This window comes from Strongylocentrotus purpuratus, unplaced genomic scaffold (genome assembly GCF_000002235.5).
Source record: "Strongylocentrotus purpuratus isolate Spur 01 unplaced genomic scaffold, Spur_5.0 spur5_scaffold_17, whole genome shotgun sequence".
In the NCBI taxonomy this organism is placed as follows: Eukaryota; Metazoa; Echinodermata; class Echinoidea; order Camarodonta; family Strongylocentrotidae; genus Strongylocentrotus; species Strongylocentrotus purpuratus.
This window is the reverse complement of record NW_022145602.1, coordinates 7,306,277-7,325,168: the sequence shown is the minus strand read 5'-3', so window position 1 is coordinate 7,325,168 and position 18,892 is coordinate 7,306,277. Positions and strand designations below refer to the sequence as shown.

The 18,892-nt window shown below is 35.8% G+C and overlaps 1 protein-coding gene and 1 long non-coding RNA gene across 2 annotated transcripts; both read right to left on the bottom strand.

Moving 5' to 3' along the window:
* Positions 1-277: 277 nt before the first annotated feature.
* Positions 278-4,329, bottom strand: LOC753213 (myotrophin-like). The gene is made up of 4 exons (XM_030988144.1): positions 4,271-4,329; positions 3,710-3,830; positions 1,284-1,475; positions 278-439 (listed from the first exon to the last, which is right to left on the bottom strand). Exons 1-4 carry the CDS (start codon positions 4,327-4,329, stop codon positions 278-280), a joined length of 534 nt encoding a protein of 177 aa, XP_030844004.1.
* A 10,830-nt stretch (positions 4,330-15,159) lies between these two features.
* Positions 15,160-17,968, bottom strand: LOC105437369. Its single transcript, XR_970589.2, has 3 exons — positions 17,863-17,968; positions 16,308-16,470; positions 15,160-15,232 (listed from the first exon to the last, which is right to left on the bottom strand). It is a non-coding gene; the product is annotated as an uncharacterized LOC105437369 (long non-coding RNA).
* Between the last annotated feature and the right edge of the window lie 924 nt (positions 17,969-18,892).

Genomic DNA, 18,892 nt, shown 5'->3' with positions numbered 1-18,892 from the left:
CAGGCCTGGCTTTTAGCATCGAACATATTAATTGTCACTAGTTATCGCATACTGTACAATTTCAATGTCCAAACAACAAATATACTATTTGATCAGCTGTTAAGATTTATAATAACACTTAGTGGAATTTTCTATTTCAAAATATGTCATTCCGCTTCCTAGTCAAAAGAGCAAGATGGAAATACGCATTATTTCCTTGAGTTTTGAAAAATATCTTGTCTTACAAGTGACATAGCTGATGGAAACAATGTTATTCTTTTAGACCTGAACAAAAAAATCACCTAGACAGAATCATGTGTTTGATCACTTCGTCCTTGGCATATTGGATTGGTAGTTTGCCTGCGATGTCCCTCACATCTGTCTCGGCTCCATTCTCTAGGAGATAGAACACCAAGGCCTTCTCAGGAGATAGTTCGCCCTTGTAATACTCATCAGAGATCTGAAACATACAATTATATATACTTTTGTAATTAAAACAGTATCATCCATATTGTCAGGATGGATGAAGCATCACACACATACTGACACTGCCTCTTAGAATTACATCAGTTGAAATCTGTATTTTTATTGTAGATTTCCAACACACACAAACACTCGCCTAAATACCAACATACATATTTCTAGGGCCAATCACGGGTATCAGATTCTTGGATTCACTAATAACAGTAATTGAGACTACATTTTCTGAGAGTAGTGATACCGGAGTGGAATGTCCGTTACAACTTTCTACTGTAAGTGAATGCGGTATTTTGAAAGAAATATAACAACTAAAAGTAAGAAATCAGTAGGTTTGGATGGAATATTTATTTTTTATTTTAACTGTTCATGAATGAAATCATTCGACCAATGAGCTATTTGATTAACGATTCCATTATCCAAGGTAAAGATCCAAAGAAATAAAAGATTGCAACAAAAAAAAGTCCCTTCAAACAAAATACACTTGAGAAGAAACAACATACTTTCCATAGAGCAATCGGGTTTTCGTACTATTTCCGTGCGGAGGCTGGGGACACTGCACTGAGATTGCACGATTCCGTACAATCTTCAAGCATCCTCGGTACGGATTTGCCCCGGACTGCCCCCGCCGGGCCTATACAAGAAATTCACGATGCTCTTAGATAATGTGAACATAAACATTGTAGCCCGTAGCCTCCTACGATGCCCCCAAAATCGCACGAAATATCGTAGACTAAATTATCGTACGGCGCCCGGGGCAAATGTTATCTAGGCATTAAGATGAGCGTACGTTCTACCTATTTTTCAGTTCTTTTGGTACGACTCACCTTTGTTAGAGTGGCAGTTTTTTGCACGATGTTCACGCTCTTATAGCAGAGTCTAATGGCTTCATGCAGACACGTCTGGCCGTCAGTTGACTGGACATTGAGATCAGCTCCCTCAGAAACTAACTTCTCAATGATGGACGTGTTACCGTGTTGTATTGCAAGACGGATATCAGTTAAATCATTCTGGGTGAGCTGGATATAAGAAAATACGCAGCATGAAAGCTTGAGATTTTGTTTTTGTTACGCTGGGAAAGCCAAATTTCTGTGAACACAAGTACTGCCATATGTGATCAATTAAATCAATAATTCGAATACATTTTATGCAAACATTCTAACTTTTCTATAAAGGACATACAAAACAGCTTTGAAATCTAACTAGTGTTATAATTAAGTGTGGTAATTATTGGCGATACAAAATCGAATTGGTCAAGTCTAAACAAATAATATATGATAGGTAACCTATGCTTAAAGGTAATACAAAGTTTTGGTATGGGGTCATCAATTTGGTTCAAATGAACATATTGGAAGCATATACGATCCTACAATATTCAGTGATCGATGTCGCGGTCGAAATCGATTCTAAAGTTATGAAATTGTAAATAATAAACACTTTATGTTGAATAGCTCCCTCTCAAGGTCAAGATATTAATTAAGCTATAAAACAATGTTTATTAACTAAAATTGACTGATTAGCTATTCTCGTTCGGAAATTATATACCACAACTACATACTCTGAGATTTTCATGGTCGCAGCTACCATTATACGGCAGTAGGAGCTATTTGAAATTTATCAAAATTTACCGGGAGCACCGGTAAATCTTTATATTCAATTTTTCTCGAAAGCAGAAGTGTCTTAGGGGCTAAAATTTCTGGTGTTTTTTATACATCCACAGGGCATCCAAATATATTAAAATTGTAAAGAATTACTATTCACCCATTTTTCAAAATTTCCCAAAACTTGGTAATACCTTTAATATTCACATGCATGTATTTAATACATCGAAATAGATGAATTCGACATGAAATGTTTTTTTAATTATTTTTACCTTGTAATTTGAACGGTCAATAAATAAATCAGCGATGCTTTGGTACCCGAGGGATGAAGACAATTGCAGAGGTGTTTGCCCATTAATGTCTCCTGTGTCAGAACGTGCTCCTCCTTCCAGAAGGACTTTAACGACATCAAGATTACCATTTTGAACAGCATGGTGTAGAGGAGTCATACATTCATTATCTCCTTTATTCACCTCAGCTTCTTTGGTGATGAGATATTTCATGACATCAAGATGACCCTTCTGGGAGGCAATGTGTAATGCAGTCCTACCCTCATTCTCTCCCTTATTCACATCAGCTCCTTGACTGATGAAATATTTGATGACATCAAGATGACCATTGAAAGCAGTACTGTGTAGTTCAGTCCTACCGTCATTATCTACCTTATTCACCTCAGCTCCTTGACTGATGAGATATTTCATGACATCAAGATGACCATTGAAAGCAGCCTTGTGTAGGGCACTCGCACCTCTATTATCAACCTTAATCACATCCGCTCCTTGACTGATGAGATATTTCATGACATCAAGATGACCATTGAAAGCAGCCTTGTGTAGGGCACTCGCACCTCTATTATCAACCTTATTCACATCCGCTCCTTGACTGATCAGATATTTCGTGACATCAAGATGACCACTTAAGGCAGCACTGTGTAATGCAGTCCTACCGTCATTATCTTTCTCATCCAATGCCGCTTCTTGATTGATGAGATATTTTATGGCATCAAGATGACCCTCCTGAGCAGCCTCGTGTAGTGAATTCCTACCGTCATTATCTCCCTTATTCACCTCAGCTCCTTGACTGATGAGATATTTCATGACATCAAGATTACCCTTTTGAGCAGTACTGTGTAATATAGTCCAACCGTCATTATATACCTTATTTACATCACCTCCTTGACTAATAAGATATTTCACGACATCAAGATGACCCTCCTGAGCAGCCATGTATAGGGCAGTCCCACCGCCATTATCTCCCTTATTCACTTCAGCTCCTTGACTGATGAGATATTTCGTGACATCAAGATGACCATGAAAGGCAGCAATGTGTAATGCAGTACTACCGGCATTATCTTCCTTAATCACATCAGCTTCTTGACTGATGAGATATTTCACGACATCAAGATGACCCTCATGAGCAGCACTCTGTAATGTACTCCAACCGTCATTATCTCCCTTATTCACTTCAGCTCCTTGACTGATGAGATATTTCATGACATCAAGATGACCCTCCTGAGCAGCACTCTGTAATGTAATCCAACCGTCATTATCTCCCTTATTCACTTCAGCTCCTTGACTGATGAGATATTTGATGACATCAAGATGACCATTGAAAGCAGCAATGTGTAGGGCAGTCGCACCTTTATTTTCTACCTTATTCACATCCGCTCCTTGACTGATGAGATATTTCGTGACATCAAGATGACCCTTCTGAGCAGCCCGGTGTAGTGCAGTCCAACCGTCATTGTCTCCCTCATTCACATCAGCTCCTTGACTGATGAGATATTTGATGACATCAAGATGACCCTCCTGAGCAGCACTCTGTAATGTAATCCAACCGTCATTATCTCCCTTATTCACTTCAGCTCCTTGACTGATGAGATATTTGATGACATCAAGATGACCATTGAAAGCAGCAATGTGTAGGGCAGTTGCACCTTCATTATCTTCCCTATTCACATCAGCTCCTTGACTGATGAGAGATATCGTGACATCAAGATGACCATTGAAAGCAGCACTGTGTAATGCAGTCCATCCGTCATTATCTCCCTTCTCTATCTCAGCACCTTGGTTTATGGGATACTCAATGACGGTTCTATGGCGTTTCTTCACCGCATTATGTAAACGTTTGTTTCCACCTTTGTATGTCCGGTATTTGTTATAACCCTTCTTCAGCAGATTTGTGAAGATTTCGATTTTACCCCTCAATCCTGCCTCATGAAGATGTTGATTTCTGTCCTCCATACTTGAAGAACCACCTGTTTGCCAGACATCCTAATCTAGCATGGTTCCTTGTAATGTTCTTCTTCTCTCCTAACGCTCGACTTCGAAATGTTACGATGAACAATCAGGACTGTACTACACACCCTCGAGAAAGATTACTGAACGTTCCTTTGTTAGGACTCCTCAATCCTCCCTCTCTCTCACATGGTGTAACCGCAAGCCTACCGTAATCTAAAACTGGTGTAGCAGATAGTCCCGTTGCATTTTGCATGTTACAGCATAATCATACACTACACTGGGTTCTTGTTTTTTACTCGCAATGTACAGTTGCTATTCATATCGATTTCAGCAAGTTCCAAAGTCCTATGCAGTGAACTAAATCGTTATTCAAATATATCTGTAATTCCTATTCCAATGTTAGCCTCGCTCTTTCCTCCTCTTTTATTTTTCTATTTTCTATTTTTTTTTAGCAACCATCGACGTTTCAATAAATATAAAGCGAGTGCATTTTTTTCAAACAAAGTTTCCTTCCCTTTCACTCTTAAATAAAGGGTGGAAACGTTTGTTCTAGCTGTTCGTCTCTTTCACGGAGACATACATTCACGTGTAACTACGAAGAAACATTTTCAAGGAGGGATATCGTCAAGCCTAATTAAGGAGACACATTCCATGTTTTACATGTTTCATGACACAATTTGTAGTGAAGAAGCATTTGCCGCCTAATGACGTATCTCAATGCAAAATAATTAAATTACTTACTATGCGTGGAGGACGCTGATTCCTAACCTTTGATAATTGAATTACTCATGAACAAAGCAAATATCAACGCTGATTATGATGTTAAGTATAGTAATGGTAATACGGTGAAGGTTGGGAAATAAATCCGACTGAAGTTAACCGGTATTGTGATGACAACAACGACGACGATGTTGGAGTGTACAGTATTTAAATGGTTATGGACATCACGGTAATGGAGTTGAAGATAATGATGGTGAATTGTCCGTTGCATTGCAGCACAAGGAGTCCGGGTGCATGCCTTCTTTATGGAAGTCCCTGTAAAAAAGAAGTCAACGCGGTGTAGTGCCCTTGAGTAAGACACTCAGACGTCAGATGGATGTATAAATAATAACCATGAACTAACATCATTAGCAACGCCCCCCTTTCCGAGCCTAGGCCGCCTAGAACGCTTTTCTGAGAACGTTAACCTGCTTCGCCGGATTGAGGTACACATGAATTTGTCGATATGTATCAATATTTACCGCGATGCATAGATAAGCTTCGAATGGACTTTGATAAGTGGAAAGATTCTTAGCTACAGCTGAAAACTCATAAACGCACTTCTTGTTTACATGGATCACGGAATAGCCTGACCCGTAAAACAGTTCTTTAGGTACCATTGTATATTTTTTACGACGTTAGGGAGACACGATGAAATAGATTACGGTGGAAGAAAGATATTCCTTCCCTAACTGAATAATATGTGTTTTCTATCGATATTATTCGACGTCTGCACCCAGGCTTCTTGCAGCCATTGAGCAGCAAAATTCAATTCCGGTACCTTGGTTTCATATGAGATAACATTGAGGTTAATTATCACGGCATTGTCTCGATTAAATGTTTAATGCATATAATACACACACTATATCAGACAAGTTTGAACATTCTTGGACACATTTACCTTCAGGCAGAAGTTTTTTCTCGCTTAATCACAATCAATCAAAAATGGTTAGTTGACTTTGACTTCTTAGTTGCTACATTTATTGCTCTTGTTATCAGTACGTTGCCCTCTTGAAATGTCTCCTTGTCTTTGCCTCGATGCGCTCTCTCTCTCTCTCTCTCTCTCTCTCTCTTTCTCTCTCTCTCTCTCTCTCTCTTGTCTCTTTCTATCTCTCTCTCTCTTTCTCTTTCTCGTCTCCTCGTTCTCATGACACGGTAAATTACCACGTTGTACCGCATAATGTGAACAAGCCTTTAACATTATGTGCAATGTGTCTGCATTCATAATGTCATTAACTAATAATGTCACATTTTAAAGATGTCTGGATATTGGTATCTCAATTATGTTTTCCATTTGAAATTTATTTATGTAAAATATATAAACCATGTAGTGCAAAGTCGGTGTTTGTAAATATTGTACAAGTATTATAATTTATGACATCAATTGTTTTCTGTGTATATGTACAAAGTCACAAGTATAAGCTTTCGTGTCATTTCCAATGGTCTATCATTTGTACCTAGAAACAGGACCAGTTATCAAACAAATTATGATTGATGATGATTCGTTTCTTTTTATTGAAATAATTCTAGAGTACTTATGATCATAAATTCACTAGTATGTTAATCCTATACTTGATGAAAAAAAAGAGAAACACATAATAGGTAATTTTGTAGTAGATAATTATCAAAGTAAAGTTATTTGACATTTCATGAATTTTAGTTTCTTTTGTTCTTTTGTTACGGAGTTAATGAAAGAAAGTGAAGTGCGGTGCATAAAGAGACTAGGTTGATGGTTGTAGAAGTGCTTGTTTGTTAAATATTAGCCGATAGATTCATTCGTTACAGAATTGTTTGATTGTTTATTACTTGAATGGTTGATTGGTTGCAGGCGCGGATCCAGGATTTCTTAGGGGGAGGCCAAATGTGAAATCATGTGAGCCAAATATTGGTACGTAATGGTGACCAGAAATACCCTCTTACAATATCTTTCAAAAATACTCGGCCCCAGCAAAATAAAATCAACCTTGTCTAATGAAATATAAATGATCAACACCTTTGTAACATGTATCAAATATTTCTATAATTTGTTATGTATGAAATCTACACCAATAATGTTCAATATAAGCAGACCTGACTTATCTAAATATATAACACATCTGCAGCTTATATATCAATTGTCTCATAAACGTCTCGTTCTTGAGTAACATTACCTTAACATCAATAAACAGACCAGCATTGTCCATTTATTTAGTTATCAACGTTACATATTATACCTTCAAACGACCATGATCTCTTCTCAAGACAATCAATGACTGATTTCTTGTCGTAAACAGTCATGTTAACTCCAGACCTGTATTGTACGCTAACTTCACCCTTGACTGCAGGCGCGTACGCAGGGGGGGGGGGGGTTGATTGGGGGTTGACCCCCACCCTTTGGTATTTTTTATGTGTGTATTTTGGAGGAAACCCCCCCCCCCCCTCTTTTTTTAAATAAATAATTTAAAAAAATTATGCCAATGGCTGACCTCAAAAAGTATCCTCTTACCCCCCACTCCCTCCAAAAAAGTGACCTCTTACCCCAACCCCCCTTGGAAAAAATCCTGCGTACGCTACTGTTTGACTGACCTTTCAAAGTCCTCTTTACAATGCATGCATCAACAATACACACCCAATCTCGAAATAGTCAATATGTCCAACTGATAGGACCGGCTCTGCTACGCCCTTGACATCTCTTCAGATATGTCTTTCAAGTTCATCGAACTGTTTGGTATCTCAACAAGTTCTATAATAGTCTTGTCAACATTCTCGGCACAATTAATCTCGAAATAGTCAATATGTCCAACTGATAGGACTGTCTCTGCTACGCCTTTGACATCTCTTCAGATATGTCTTTCAAGTTCATCGAACTATTTGGTTTCTCAACAAGTTCCATAATAGTCTTGTCAACATTCTCGGCACAATTACAGCTCACTATACTGTTCATTTTGCGTTCTCTTCTGGAGACGCCATGTTCTTGGTGATCTGTCGGCCACGTGTCCGAATGTCCCGTCTAGCATCAACTCTCGTAGAAATCTCAGCCTGTCTCCCCAAGGCCCTGTGCCATTTAAAATGTAAAGAGTTCAGGCACGAACATTTCTCTACTATGGATTCTTCTTATAGGTGAAACATGCATCAATACAAATTGTAAATATTTTCCCCTTCTTTAATCATAATGTTCTTTGCCCAAAGTATAATTGATAACAAAAGGTAAAACAACATGTTATACCTTTCTCGTACTTCATTTTGTCATTTGAAATAAAATCACCCTTCATTAGAGTACAAGCTAGATTATGCAATCATCAATGTAGTGAAAGAATACAATTTCATGATTTCACTTAACGATGGAAAAGTATCGGTTTTACTTAAAGGCTGCAAATTCTCATGTAGCAAAACTTATAAAGCAAGAAGTCACATCTTTCTCAACTTGTATTCTTCAATGTGTAGACAAGCAGCTAGCTATATTAGGGACTTTTAGATTTGCGTGGACTGATCCGTGTGACGTCCATTCAAGGCAGTGCATTAAAAGGACGTCGATCGTAGCAATCCCCATTGTCTTCGTGCGAATCTAAAAGTCCCTTATGCTTCTAGGCAAGCTGCAACGTACACCAAGACCTCCGTACACCAAGACAATTCATTGGATGTGGCCCCTAGCCACTGTTACTCCAGTACATTATATACAATCATCTACAAAAGAACTTCCTGTCTATAACAGGTGTAATGCCATTCCACTTTCCTTTCAATGGTAGCCTCAACCTTTTTAGACAGTAACCCGTGACAACACCTTCGATGCTTAGCGGGACACTGTATGATTTCTATACTAAATACATCCACCGATGGCACATTCGCTCTCTCTCTCTCTCTCCCTCTATTCCCCTCTCTCTCTCTCTCTATCTCTCTGTCACATGTATGTACGCTATAATTCGCTTTGTTTATTTTCCTAGTTTAAAGAAAGAAAAAAGATATTTTGATAAAACCGCTGTTTGCGTTTTCCAACATGACAATACCAAACTTTAGAAACAACAAAGTTATACAAATGAAAATACGAGGCCATATAATTAAAAATATGCAGCATAGCTGTTGCCTTTGAGGTGTTCAAAAGGCATTCTTAAAATACAAAATTATTTGAAGTACAAAATTCAGAACTACAAAATATTCATGAAAGTTAGCACCTTATAGCGCAGTATAAGACAGCACTTGGTTAAAATGTTACAGATATTGAGAGGGAGAGTGGGAAAACGACACGGTCGACCAAGGGCTTATAATTTATATTTGTATGAATTTCATAGTAATACAGTGATATTTGCACACATTTGGTTATTATCTTTCAAGTCTGCTGCCCTCAGTGCTCATAACAGAGGCAGTGGATGGCACACACACACACACCCACACATACACACACTGTTGTTGAATTGGGAAAGCTCATCTGTTGTTCATCACTGCTTCAAATTCATTTTATTCAAAACGACACAAAACATGATATAATCTTTTACATAGAAAAGTGACTGGTAATAGTACATTAATCAACGTATGTTAAATTGATTACATCATAAAATGAATGGTTTTAGGACCCCTTTAGAAGCTAAGCTTGTGACCGGGGCTCTATAGTAAACAAAATACATACAATAACTATATGGCAAGGTGAATAAAAAGGATGTAACGTATATACAGGAGATGGAAATACTAAGCTACAGAATATAGAACGCACAAATACTCACACACACGCGCGCGCGCTTAATACACATTAAATGCGCACTCATACAAATAACAGATCGTTTTCGATGATGTAAGTATGTTTGTTATATATATTTATATTTATATATAAAAAATATTTTAATTGTTTACTTAATATCTAAGTTTCTTAGTCAACCAATTCGTTATTTAGTTACTATAGATTTAGTACTGAATACGTATTTCCAAAGTTGCATTCGATATGATAGACATATATGTACATTCTGTCATTCTCCAAACAATAAACTCTTTTGAATTTTTTTAAAAATTAGCTCTAAAATATCCAAGTGCATGATTTGTTGCGAATTGTTGTCGCAACACATCTTGATTTCATATAATTTGGCATTATACATGCACGTAGTGTATTTATCATCTTAAAGGTTTTACTTCAAATGAATTGATCACTTTTCCTTAAGTTTTCCTTGTGTGAATGTAACGAATGTCACGAAGAAAATTAGGCATGTTATACATTTCACATTTACAATATTCTTATCTCAACTACGCACTTATTTACATTAACATCTGTATATGTACACCGAATCGCAAACATACAATTGAGCAATAAAGATTATTGTATAAGGTCTTTCAGGAATACTTGCATACAGGTATGTTTTATATCACGTGCTTTATTTAAAATCATCCTACTGAAGGTTCGACTATTGAGAAAGTACGGGTGTTATCGCAAGTTTTTAAATATATATATATATATATATGATAGTCTGTGCCATGCAATTGCAATACTTTTGAAAAAAGCATTACTTCAACATAATCATAGCCCAAAAATGTTGATCCTGTTGTCAATTTACCTGGACAAGACATAACTACTTTAGAATTACAAACAAGTGACATTGTGTCAATTATTTGTTGAAACTGCAGATCTCAGGTGTTGCGTTCTTTCATGACCACCCTGAATGAAAGATAAGACTTAAAAGGCACTTCGGAATAACGCTTTCTTTTACAATTTTTCACCAGTGAAACTAACAGTTTACATACAGTTTCTACGTAGTGTATAGGCTGGTAAAGATATAGACTATATCCAGAGAATCTCGAAACATGGTTACAGATTATTTCATCTGTCACAATCACTATTATTTTTAAAACTGTGGACATCTTTTCTTGCAACATTTGATAAAAAAGGGCTTTGCATTTCACCGAGCTGCAGCATTACTGGAGCACTAGAAAACCCTTATAAAAAGAGACACGTGATGTGAAGCTACTAAACATAGGCCAATCATATCAAAAGAGAAAAAAACCAACGTAGATAGTATAAGAATGTTCAGACATCTTCAAGAAATATATGGACAATTTCAATGGCTTAGTTTGAACAATATTAAACAAATGAAGCCAAGTAAGTCTTTGTAATATGTTACCGTTTGACAATATCACTTTACAATGAAACTGCAGTTTCCTGCAGTATGTGCAAATGGAAGAATAATGTTAGTGTCGATACAATACAGGAAATCCTTCTGAATGTTGCAATGCATCGTCATGAATTTACAGAAAGTTGTAAATTCGTGAATATGTTTGATCGATGCATCGTCAGTGAGTTACGAAGTATGGCAAAAAGAAAATGGCATGATAACAAAGCGTATTGATTTCAAGTTTACACGTTATCGCTATACAGAAATAAACTATTACAAAACGTTACCAGTGTTTTGGTTGGTATAAGGTATTTGTTATATTTACAAAATCCAATAGGGATTGAACCCCTAAAGACAACTATAATAATCTATTTGTTATTCAAATGCAGAAACACCAAGATAGAATATTGTGGCTTCTGAATGTTCGATAACGGTCATTCAAGATTCAAGATATCGTATTTGACCGTAACCATAAACAAAATTCAAACAATTATACAAAACACAGTATGGAATATGAAAAGGACCAGTAGAAAACAGATTATTGTGAGAATGACTCTAGAAAATAACAAATACCAAGTAAATACAGAGTCAACTAAATCAATAACAGAAACTTAATTACACAAAGAAGCACATACCAACAACATCTTACAAGCACTTACAGTCAACTGTGCCAATCCTAAGAAACCAAGAAATTCGATGAACTATTTAATAAATAACTAGAACAAAGCGTTTTAAACCTGAATGAAGTTGAACTTAATCTAATTTGTTCATCTGAGTGACTCCAGCGTATTTTTTCCCAGCATAAATTGATAAGTTTAGAGACGATGTAAATTGTACAATGGGTACATGATTTTAAATATAAAAGCAAAGGGCACTAGGCATCATGCCTCCCTGTAAATCTTTAAGTACAAGATTTGAACACCTTTTTTGCAAGTGCTTGTAATTTTCATTAGAGTTCATAGTTTGTTGCAAAATTTTACGAATAGAGAGGCTATATATATACTTTCTCTCTTACGCCAAGGTGACGTATTTCCCTGCAATATTTGCGATATTTCATATCAGTATACATCTATCATTACATGGCAAAACGCTTTCAATGTTGGATTAACATATCTAACAAGAAAATACGAACAAAGCGTTTAACATTATATACTATGAATATGGAACTATACAGTAAATAATGTATATTCATATACTCATATTCATATTTATTTCATTTCCAACAGAAAGGTAAACAAAGATATTTCCTTTTTTTATACATAATTCATTTTTTCAGGAAACTGTACAAATAAACTTTGCACATAATAAAATTATTACAAGAAATTCTTAATTTCTGAGGACATGGGGGGGGGGGGTCCACTAAATAGCAGTGCTTGTAGTTTGTGTATTGTACAGATGGAAAAAAGCAATAGTGGTAAATATAAATAGTATAATATATTTGTATTTACATGTATGTAACTTAGGTATATGCATATTTTCATATCCGAATATTTCCATTGGAAGCACGTAAAATAAAACAAAATTTTGCTTTATTCTACATTTCGGCATCACATTCGTCAATATATTATGCCAAGTACGATTGCATTTTATGATAATATACACCAATGAGTAACATTATGTTTGAAGCATAGTTAACTTGTTTCAGAACATGCATGACAGAAATGTAGAAGAAATGTTGCTTTTCAACTCCATGAATATAACTGTAGGTACTCAGACTTCAGCTCATGTCATATACATCGGTATGGCTTGTATACTTTTATGTCTATGATCAGTTAGTCAAGAAATAAAAAAAAAATGAATAACATTTAAAAGGTATTTTGTTGAATTGTGCATTATATACAATCAAAATTATATCACATTACGAGAAACATCCTAAAATGTTTACGTTCAAAAGAACAATGCACAAGTATACCATATGTAGAAACGAAATAAAAAAGAAACATTACGAAAACAATATGTAGTCCTTAAAGGTAGGGAACAGTTTTTGGACATATATTTATACATAATATATATCTTAGCAGTCTGAGCATGGGCAGATAAAGGTCATTGCAGACCGAATTGCGAAATACACGGAGACGAAAATACTGGATAAGTGCTCATTAAAGTTATGTTTGTAATTACATTTACAATTACAATTACATGTTTGAAACCGAGTCTCACAGGCTGTAGTTTACTGCACAAATTTCCTTTGTTTAAGTTGACGAGCGTATACATCCCTGTTCTTTGTTTACATCGCATATGATTGGTAGAAATGGGCTAAAAAGAGGGAGTGGGCATTGTTTTAATGGCGCATGAGTTAAATAAGCGCTAAGTGAGCTTTAATATATAAATTTAGATGTATATTCACTTTACCGTTCACTTAACTTGAGGAATAAAAATGAAAGTTAAGTGAGCTTTCAGAATACCGCCTCTGGTAGATGTTTGAATGTTTAGGGATGCAGAATAAGTATACAAAGATCGTAAAACTAAAAACAATATATACATTTTTACAAACATGGTTGCTTTAACACAACATCTACAAGTTCGCGTTATGATATCTAACCTCCACAGTTGATAGAAGGAAAAGTCGTTATATCCATAGTAAAAAGCTGCAGTGAATATTACACAGAATATCATGTATAAAACTTACATATCAGCAGAAGACGCAAGCATCTTTAAATAATGAACGCATACACATAAAAGGAATTTACATTGCGTTAAGAAATTTATCAAACATAGTGTGAATTAAAGATGGGAAACACTGAAAAACTACACACCTGGAAAACAATAGTAGAGTTTGCATCTGCATGTTGAAGTTATTAAGTGTGGGTTGGTAATGGAAATAAAAACATAAATCTTTACGATTCATAGGTAAGATAGAAATTACACGATGTGACATAATGTAGGATCTTTAATCACATTTCTATCTCAACTGACCATTGGAAGTATCTGCATATTTCGGTGTTTAGTGAGCGGTATTCATTAAGATTCATGTTCGTGTATAAGGAACAATCACTCTGTAGTTGTACGAACTTGCTTTCTAAAACAAACACAATGCTCCCTAAACCAACAACAAACAACCCCAAACAGGGAAAAGAAAAAGAAGCCAAACTTGCATAACTATTAATCGGTATAAACAGCATTGTGACGAACGATTATGGATAATAATGTGTTTCTGCTGACAACTGTCAATTAATTCTATGTTGTTATTTGACGGCATCTGACTATAACGGGGTCACCGAGTATTACAGGGGAAGGTGTGTGACAAGGATTTATTATATTCTTGTTCACTTTGGCTCGCCCCACCCCCTCCTTCCTCTCTCTCTCTCTCTCTCTCTCTCTCTCTCTCTTCTTCTCTCTCTCTCTCTCTCTCTGGTTGTCTCTAACTTTCTCTTTCTGGTTTTACACCTAATCCAAGTATTTGTCTACCAATCCTCCTGCTCCTGCCTTTATGAGGATCGCATTTAAATCCGTTATAGTCCGAGTTGATGCAGCTTTCCATGTTTGAAGGAGGTGTATGTACTGCTCAGTTATCTCTCTATACTTCTCTCTGATACCTTCAGCAACGCTGTAATCGATGCTTAGAGCAACGTGAAGAGGGCTCCAAAGATCGGTTGTTAGAAGCCTTGCTAGGTTCAGGATATTCGCATCTGTTACTTTCTGTTCATCAGATGCACTGAAATTTAAGAATTAAAATTGTATTCTGCATAGGCAAGAAGTCCCTGATATTTTTTAATTTCCTGCCCCAGAGGAGAAATAAATATTAACTCTTCGAAATTGTACCATATAAAATAATTTCATAAATATATTAGCAATATAAATTTGACCTGGATAAGCAGGCTTTTAATAAACAGTCAAGCCACTACTGGTACTACCTCCAGTACAACTTCTGCTACTACCAATATTTATGTTAATACTACCGCTCCTCACTACTATGATATTCTTCCAAAACGTAATACAAAGATTGAGAACGCTCACAAAGCACTTTTTATTTTTGCCAGAACTCAGCCTGCTCTTTGAAAAAATAATTATTATAGATCGGATACTAACCCTGATTGCGTTGACCCTGCATCCATTGCACAAAATGCTGCTCCTGCTGCTGGTGTTGTTTCCACGTGTGTTGTTGCTGCTGTTTTCGTACCATTTATTTAAAAAACAAAACAGAAGTGAGTTGGTGAATTAATAAAAAGCCAGGTCCATTACAGTCAATGTCATGAAAACAGAGTGTTACCAGTTTAAGGCTGGTCTATTAGCAAACAACTTTAAAAGACTAGTATTTATAATTGCTACTCTTTAAAAGATGCTATGGAGAGGGGTCGCTTCTATTACTTGAGGTATACAGCACTCTTCAAAATACCTGATCTGCTGTAGAAATATTGATTAACTAAATCCCGTCTAAACTGGCTTAGTCACTTACTTGTATACTTGTGTAGAGATATCGTATAGGAGGGTATTAACTGTAGAAAAGGGAGAAGTGTGTCACGTGACACATACATCTTGAGCTTTAACTAAATTTATCATTAAATGTGATTGTGTTTGAAATACAAGGTACCTCAATGAGATTTACGTTTGTATACTGTATATGCCTTATTCATCATAGTCGGTATTCAGTCATTCACCATGGGCTTTGATTTTCCCGAAGGTTAATGCGAAATCTTTCTCGTTGTGTGCTATTATTTATGCCAAAGAAAAATGTATGTACATTTTATGTTTTGGTTGTCATAATTTTGAACAATTTATATATATATATATATTTTTTTTTTTTTTTTTAATTCATTATATGACAAAAATAAATCATGATTTATACATATCGATTATTCCTAGGACTCCATTACAATAAGCTAATTAACATCATTAATAGGTTATCCTCTCAAAATGTATATTTTCTTTGTTAAACATTTTGATCGTCAATAGTTTCAAATAGAGGTGAAATTCACATTTAATAGTCATCCGCAAAATGAAGAAGTGCATTTATGTTATTACATGTGGATAGCTTATGAACTCTTTAAATTTGTTAAACAAATTTTAAACGGGGATCGCAAGTTCCTGCAAAAGGAACACGTACTTTATTGACATTTGTCAGTCTTACTTTTTCTCAGAAGTGAACCAAGTTGCACTAGACATTGTCTTAAAATTTCGAAATTAGAAGTCTTTTAGACTTTCAGATCAAAGTATGTAGCTTGTGGTCCCTCCATCATACGTACCATCATATGACAAGTCGAATTGAATCAGGGTAGGGTAAGAAGAAGACTTTCTTTGATCCAAGGTGAATTGGAGGAACCTTTGGCTTGCCTCTGACTCGAGTGGCTTCACTTTAAAGGAGAATTGTTTACCTTCAACGAGGTACATATCCCTTTCACCTAGTATCTATTTTAAAAGAAGAGGGAAATCAAGGGAATTCAAGTTCATTTTCTACCACTTTACAAAACAACGTGAAAAGCGTAACCTGACGCTAGAAATTCACCACACACTCTTAATGAAACAAGGATATTTTTAAGAGGTATATACATCGCATAATCATGCCTAGGTATATAAGAATTGGAAATAAGAAGGCGATAAGAGATAGAGAGTGGAAATGTGCGTAATTGCGTTGCAATGCAAGTTCTGCGAATTAAAATAAGTGAATGTAATAAGTAACATACCCTTTTTGTTCAAAAAAATGAAATCACAGATTATTAGATTTCACGCCATAATTGTTCGTTTCAAATTAATGAAAGAGGCGAAAGGGCTGGTAAATATTTTTAGATAAATTTGACAATAACATTTTTATTCAATTATGAGAATTTAGTAATGACAACGCACAGCTGTTATCGGACTATACTAACTCAATAATGCTATCACTACTTCCCATTCCTAAACCATTTATATTCATTGAAAAGTCAGACATATCCCCATTTAGATTGCAAATGAGAAAGGGTGTGCATATGTGCATTTGTTTTGTGGGTGCATGTGTGGTTAGCTGCTGTTCATGTGCATGTAATAAAGAGAAAGAGTGGGGGTGACATTAAAACTAAAATGCAATGGTATTAGAACGATATGCATTGATTGACGACCGTGATTCTACGTGCATCACTAGATGCAATTGGTGAGATATAGCTCTAGTATTGCGGATGGTTGAGATATGTAGACCGACAGAAGAGCCCCTAAACAGCCCGAAAAGACAAAATGGCGCTTGGGCGGTCATGTTTGAGAGATTTCAATGAACAAAGAATTATGTGACTTCGATTGGATGCCGAAGATTTTGCCTGCGATGTTTGAAAAAAAAATTGGGATCGAGGAACTTGAAGGGAACGAGATTAGGGCTCGCAAGCACTGTGTGCAAAATGAATGGGATTTGGGTGAAATCAGAAAAGGTTTTGAAGCGGGCTATGGCCAAATTGGCCTTCCATACTCGCATAATCATGCAGGGTTTTAAATGGCGTCCACAATAGCCGACTTGACATACTTCTAAAACTCCGGCTTCGAAATGCCCTGTGTTTGGCCAGTCAGAATATGTCCGCAATTGTTGTTATATAACGTATAGTAAATTCGTCATTTTCGTAATTCGATGCACGAATCTTTTTATTTTTATATTTCATTTACCCGTTACAAATAATTAAATTCCAGTAAAACAGAATGCGAATCGCATACTTCAATTGTTGCAGCAGCAGCTATAGGTAGGACATACATTAAGCTTCTGCATTAATGCCATTACATAACAAAAGTGGCCTATTTTCTTTAATTATCCATACACCCCTAGCTTTGGAATACAGAAAATACCTTTTCACTGATTTTCTCTTCATTTTCCTCTGAGCAATCGGACAACTCGATATTGATATCACCACGCCTCCATTCTACGAACATTGGCTGGGGCGGATAAAGCTTTCTGTACTCCTTCATTTCTTCGTTTATTTTCTGTTGGAGCAAAACATAATGAATGGTAAAGAAGACACCCCCCCCCCCCCCCCGCATCTCTCTCTCTCTCTCTCTCTCTCTCTTTCTTTGTATATACATAAAGAAAGAGAGAAAGCTGTATATATATATATATATATATATATATATATATATATATTTAGCTCTTTTTTTTAATCCAACAATTCTAGGATATAAATTACATATTAAATTTCCTGGTCAAAAATATGGAAAGGTTACATTCCAACGGCATTTAGTTTATTAGTTTCATATTTCACATACAGATACAATACAGATAACAAATAGACATAATAGACATATTGTTTCAACAACAACAAATGATTATAGTGTTTGACAAATTAATCAGTCTACAAAGTTACTCGTCATCAAATTTGTTTGATAACTATTATCATTTAAAGGAAACCCAGACAACAAAAGCACAAACGTATTTAAAACTCCCCTAAAAAACAAAAGGGTTTGAAAATGGCTTTTTGTAGGAAAATAACGACCGTTAGTTGTCAAATCGACTTACCAATCGACTCTAGTGATTGCAATATTTTTAGTAATGGTCTGATTTTCAGAACCTTGTACCGAATGGTCGTACTTTGTGTGTTGCGCAAAGATTCAGTCAGTTTAATTTTGGCCATTACAAGTAGTGGGTTATTGATGTAGACAAATGCTCTTGTATCCTTTACAGCTCATTTTATGTTTATCATTGCCAAAGAAAACAATATGTCAGTCAGTCACTCTAGTGTCTGACAGGGAAATCTAGAAAGTAAATGGGTTTCGTTGCATAATTTGAATACTAGGACACTGCTAACATTTAAATTTCACAGATAGGACATATATGACATATTCATGACTCCTGCAAAGTTCTACAAAATTAATGTTGGCTGCA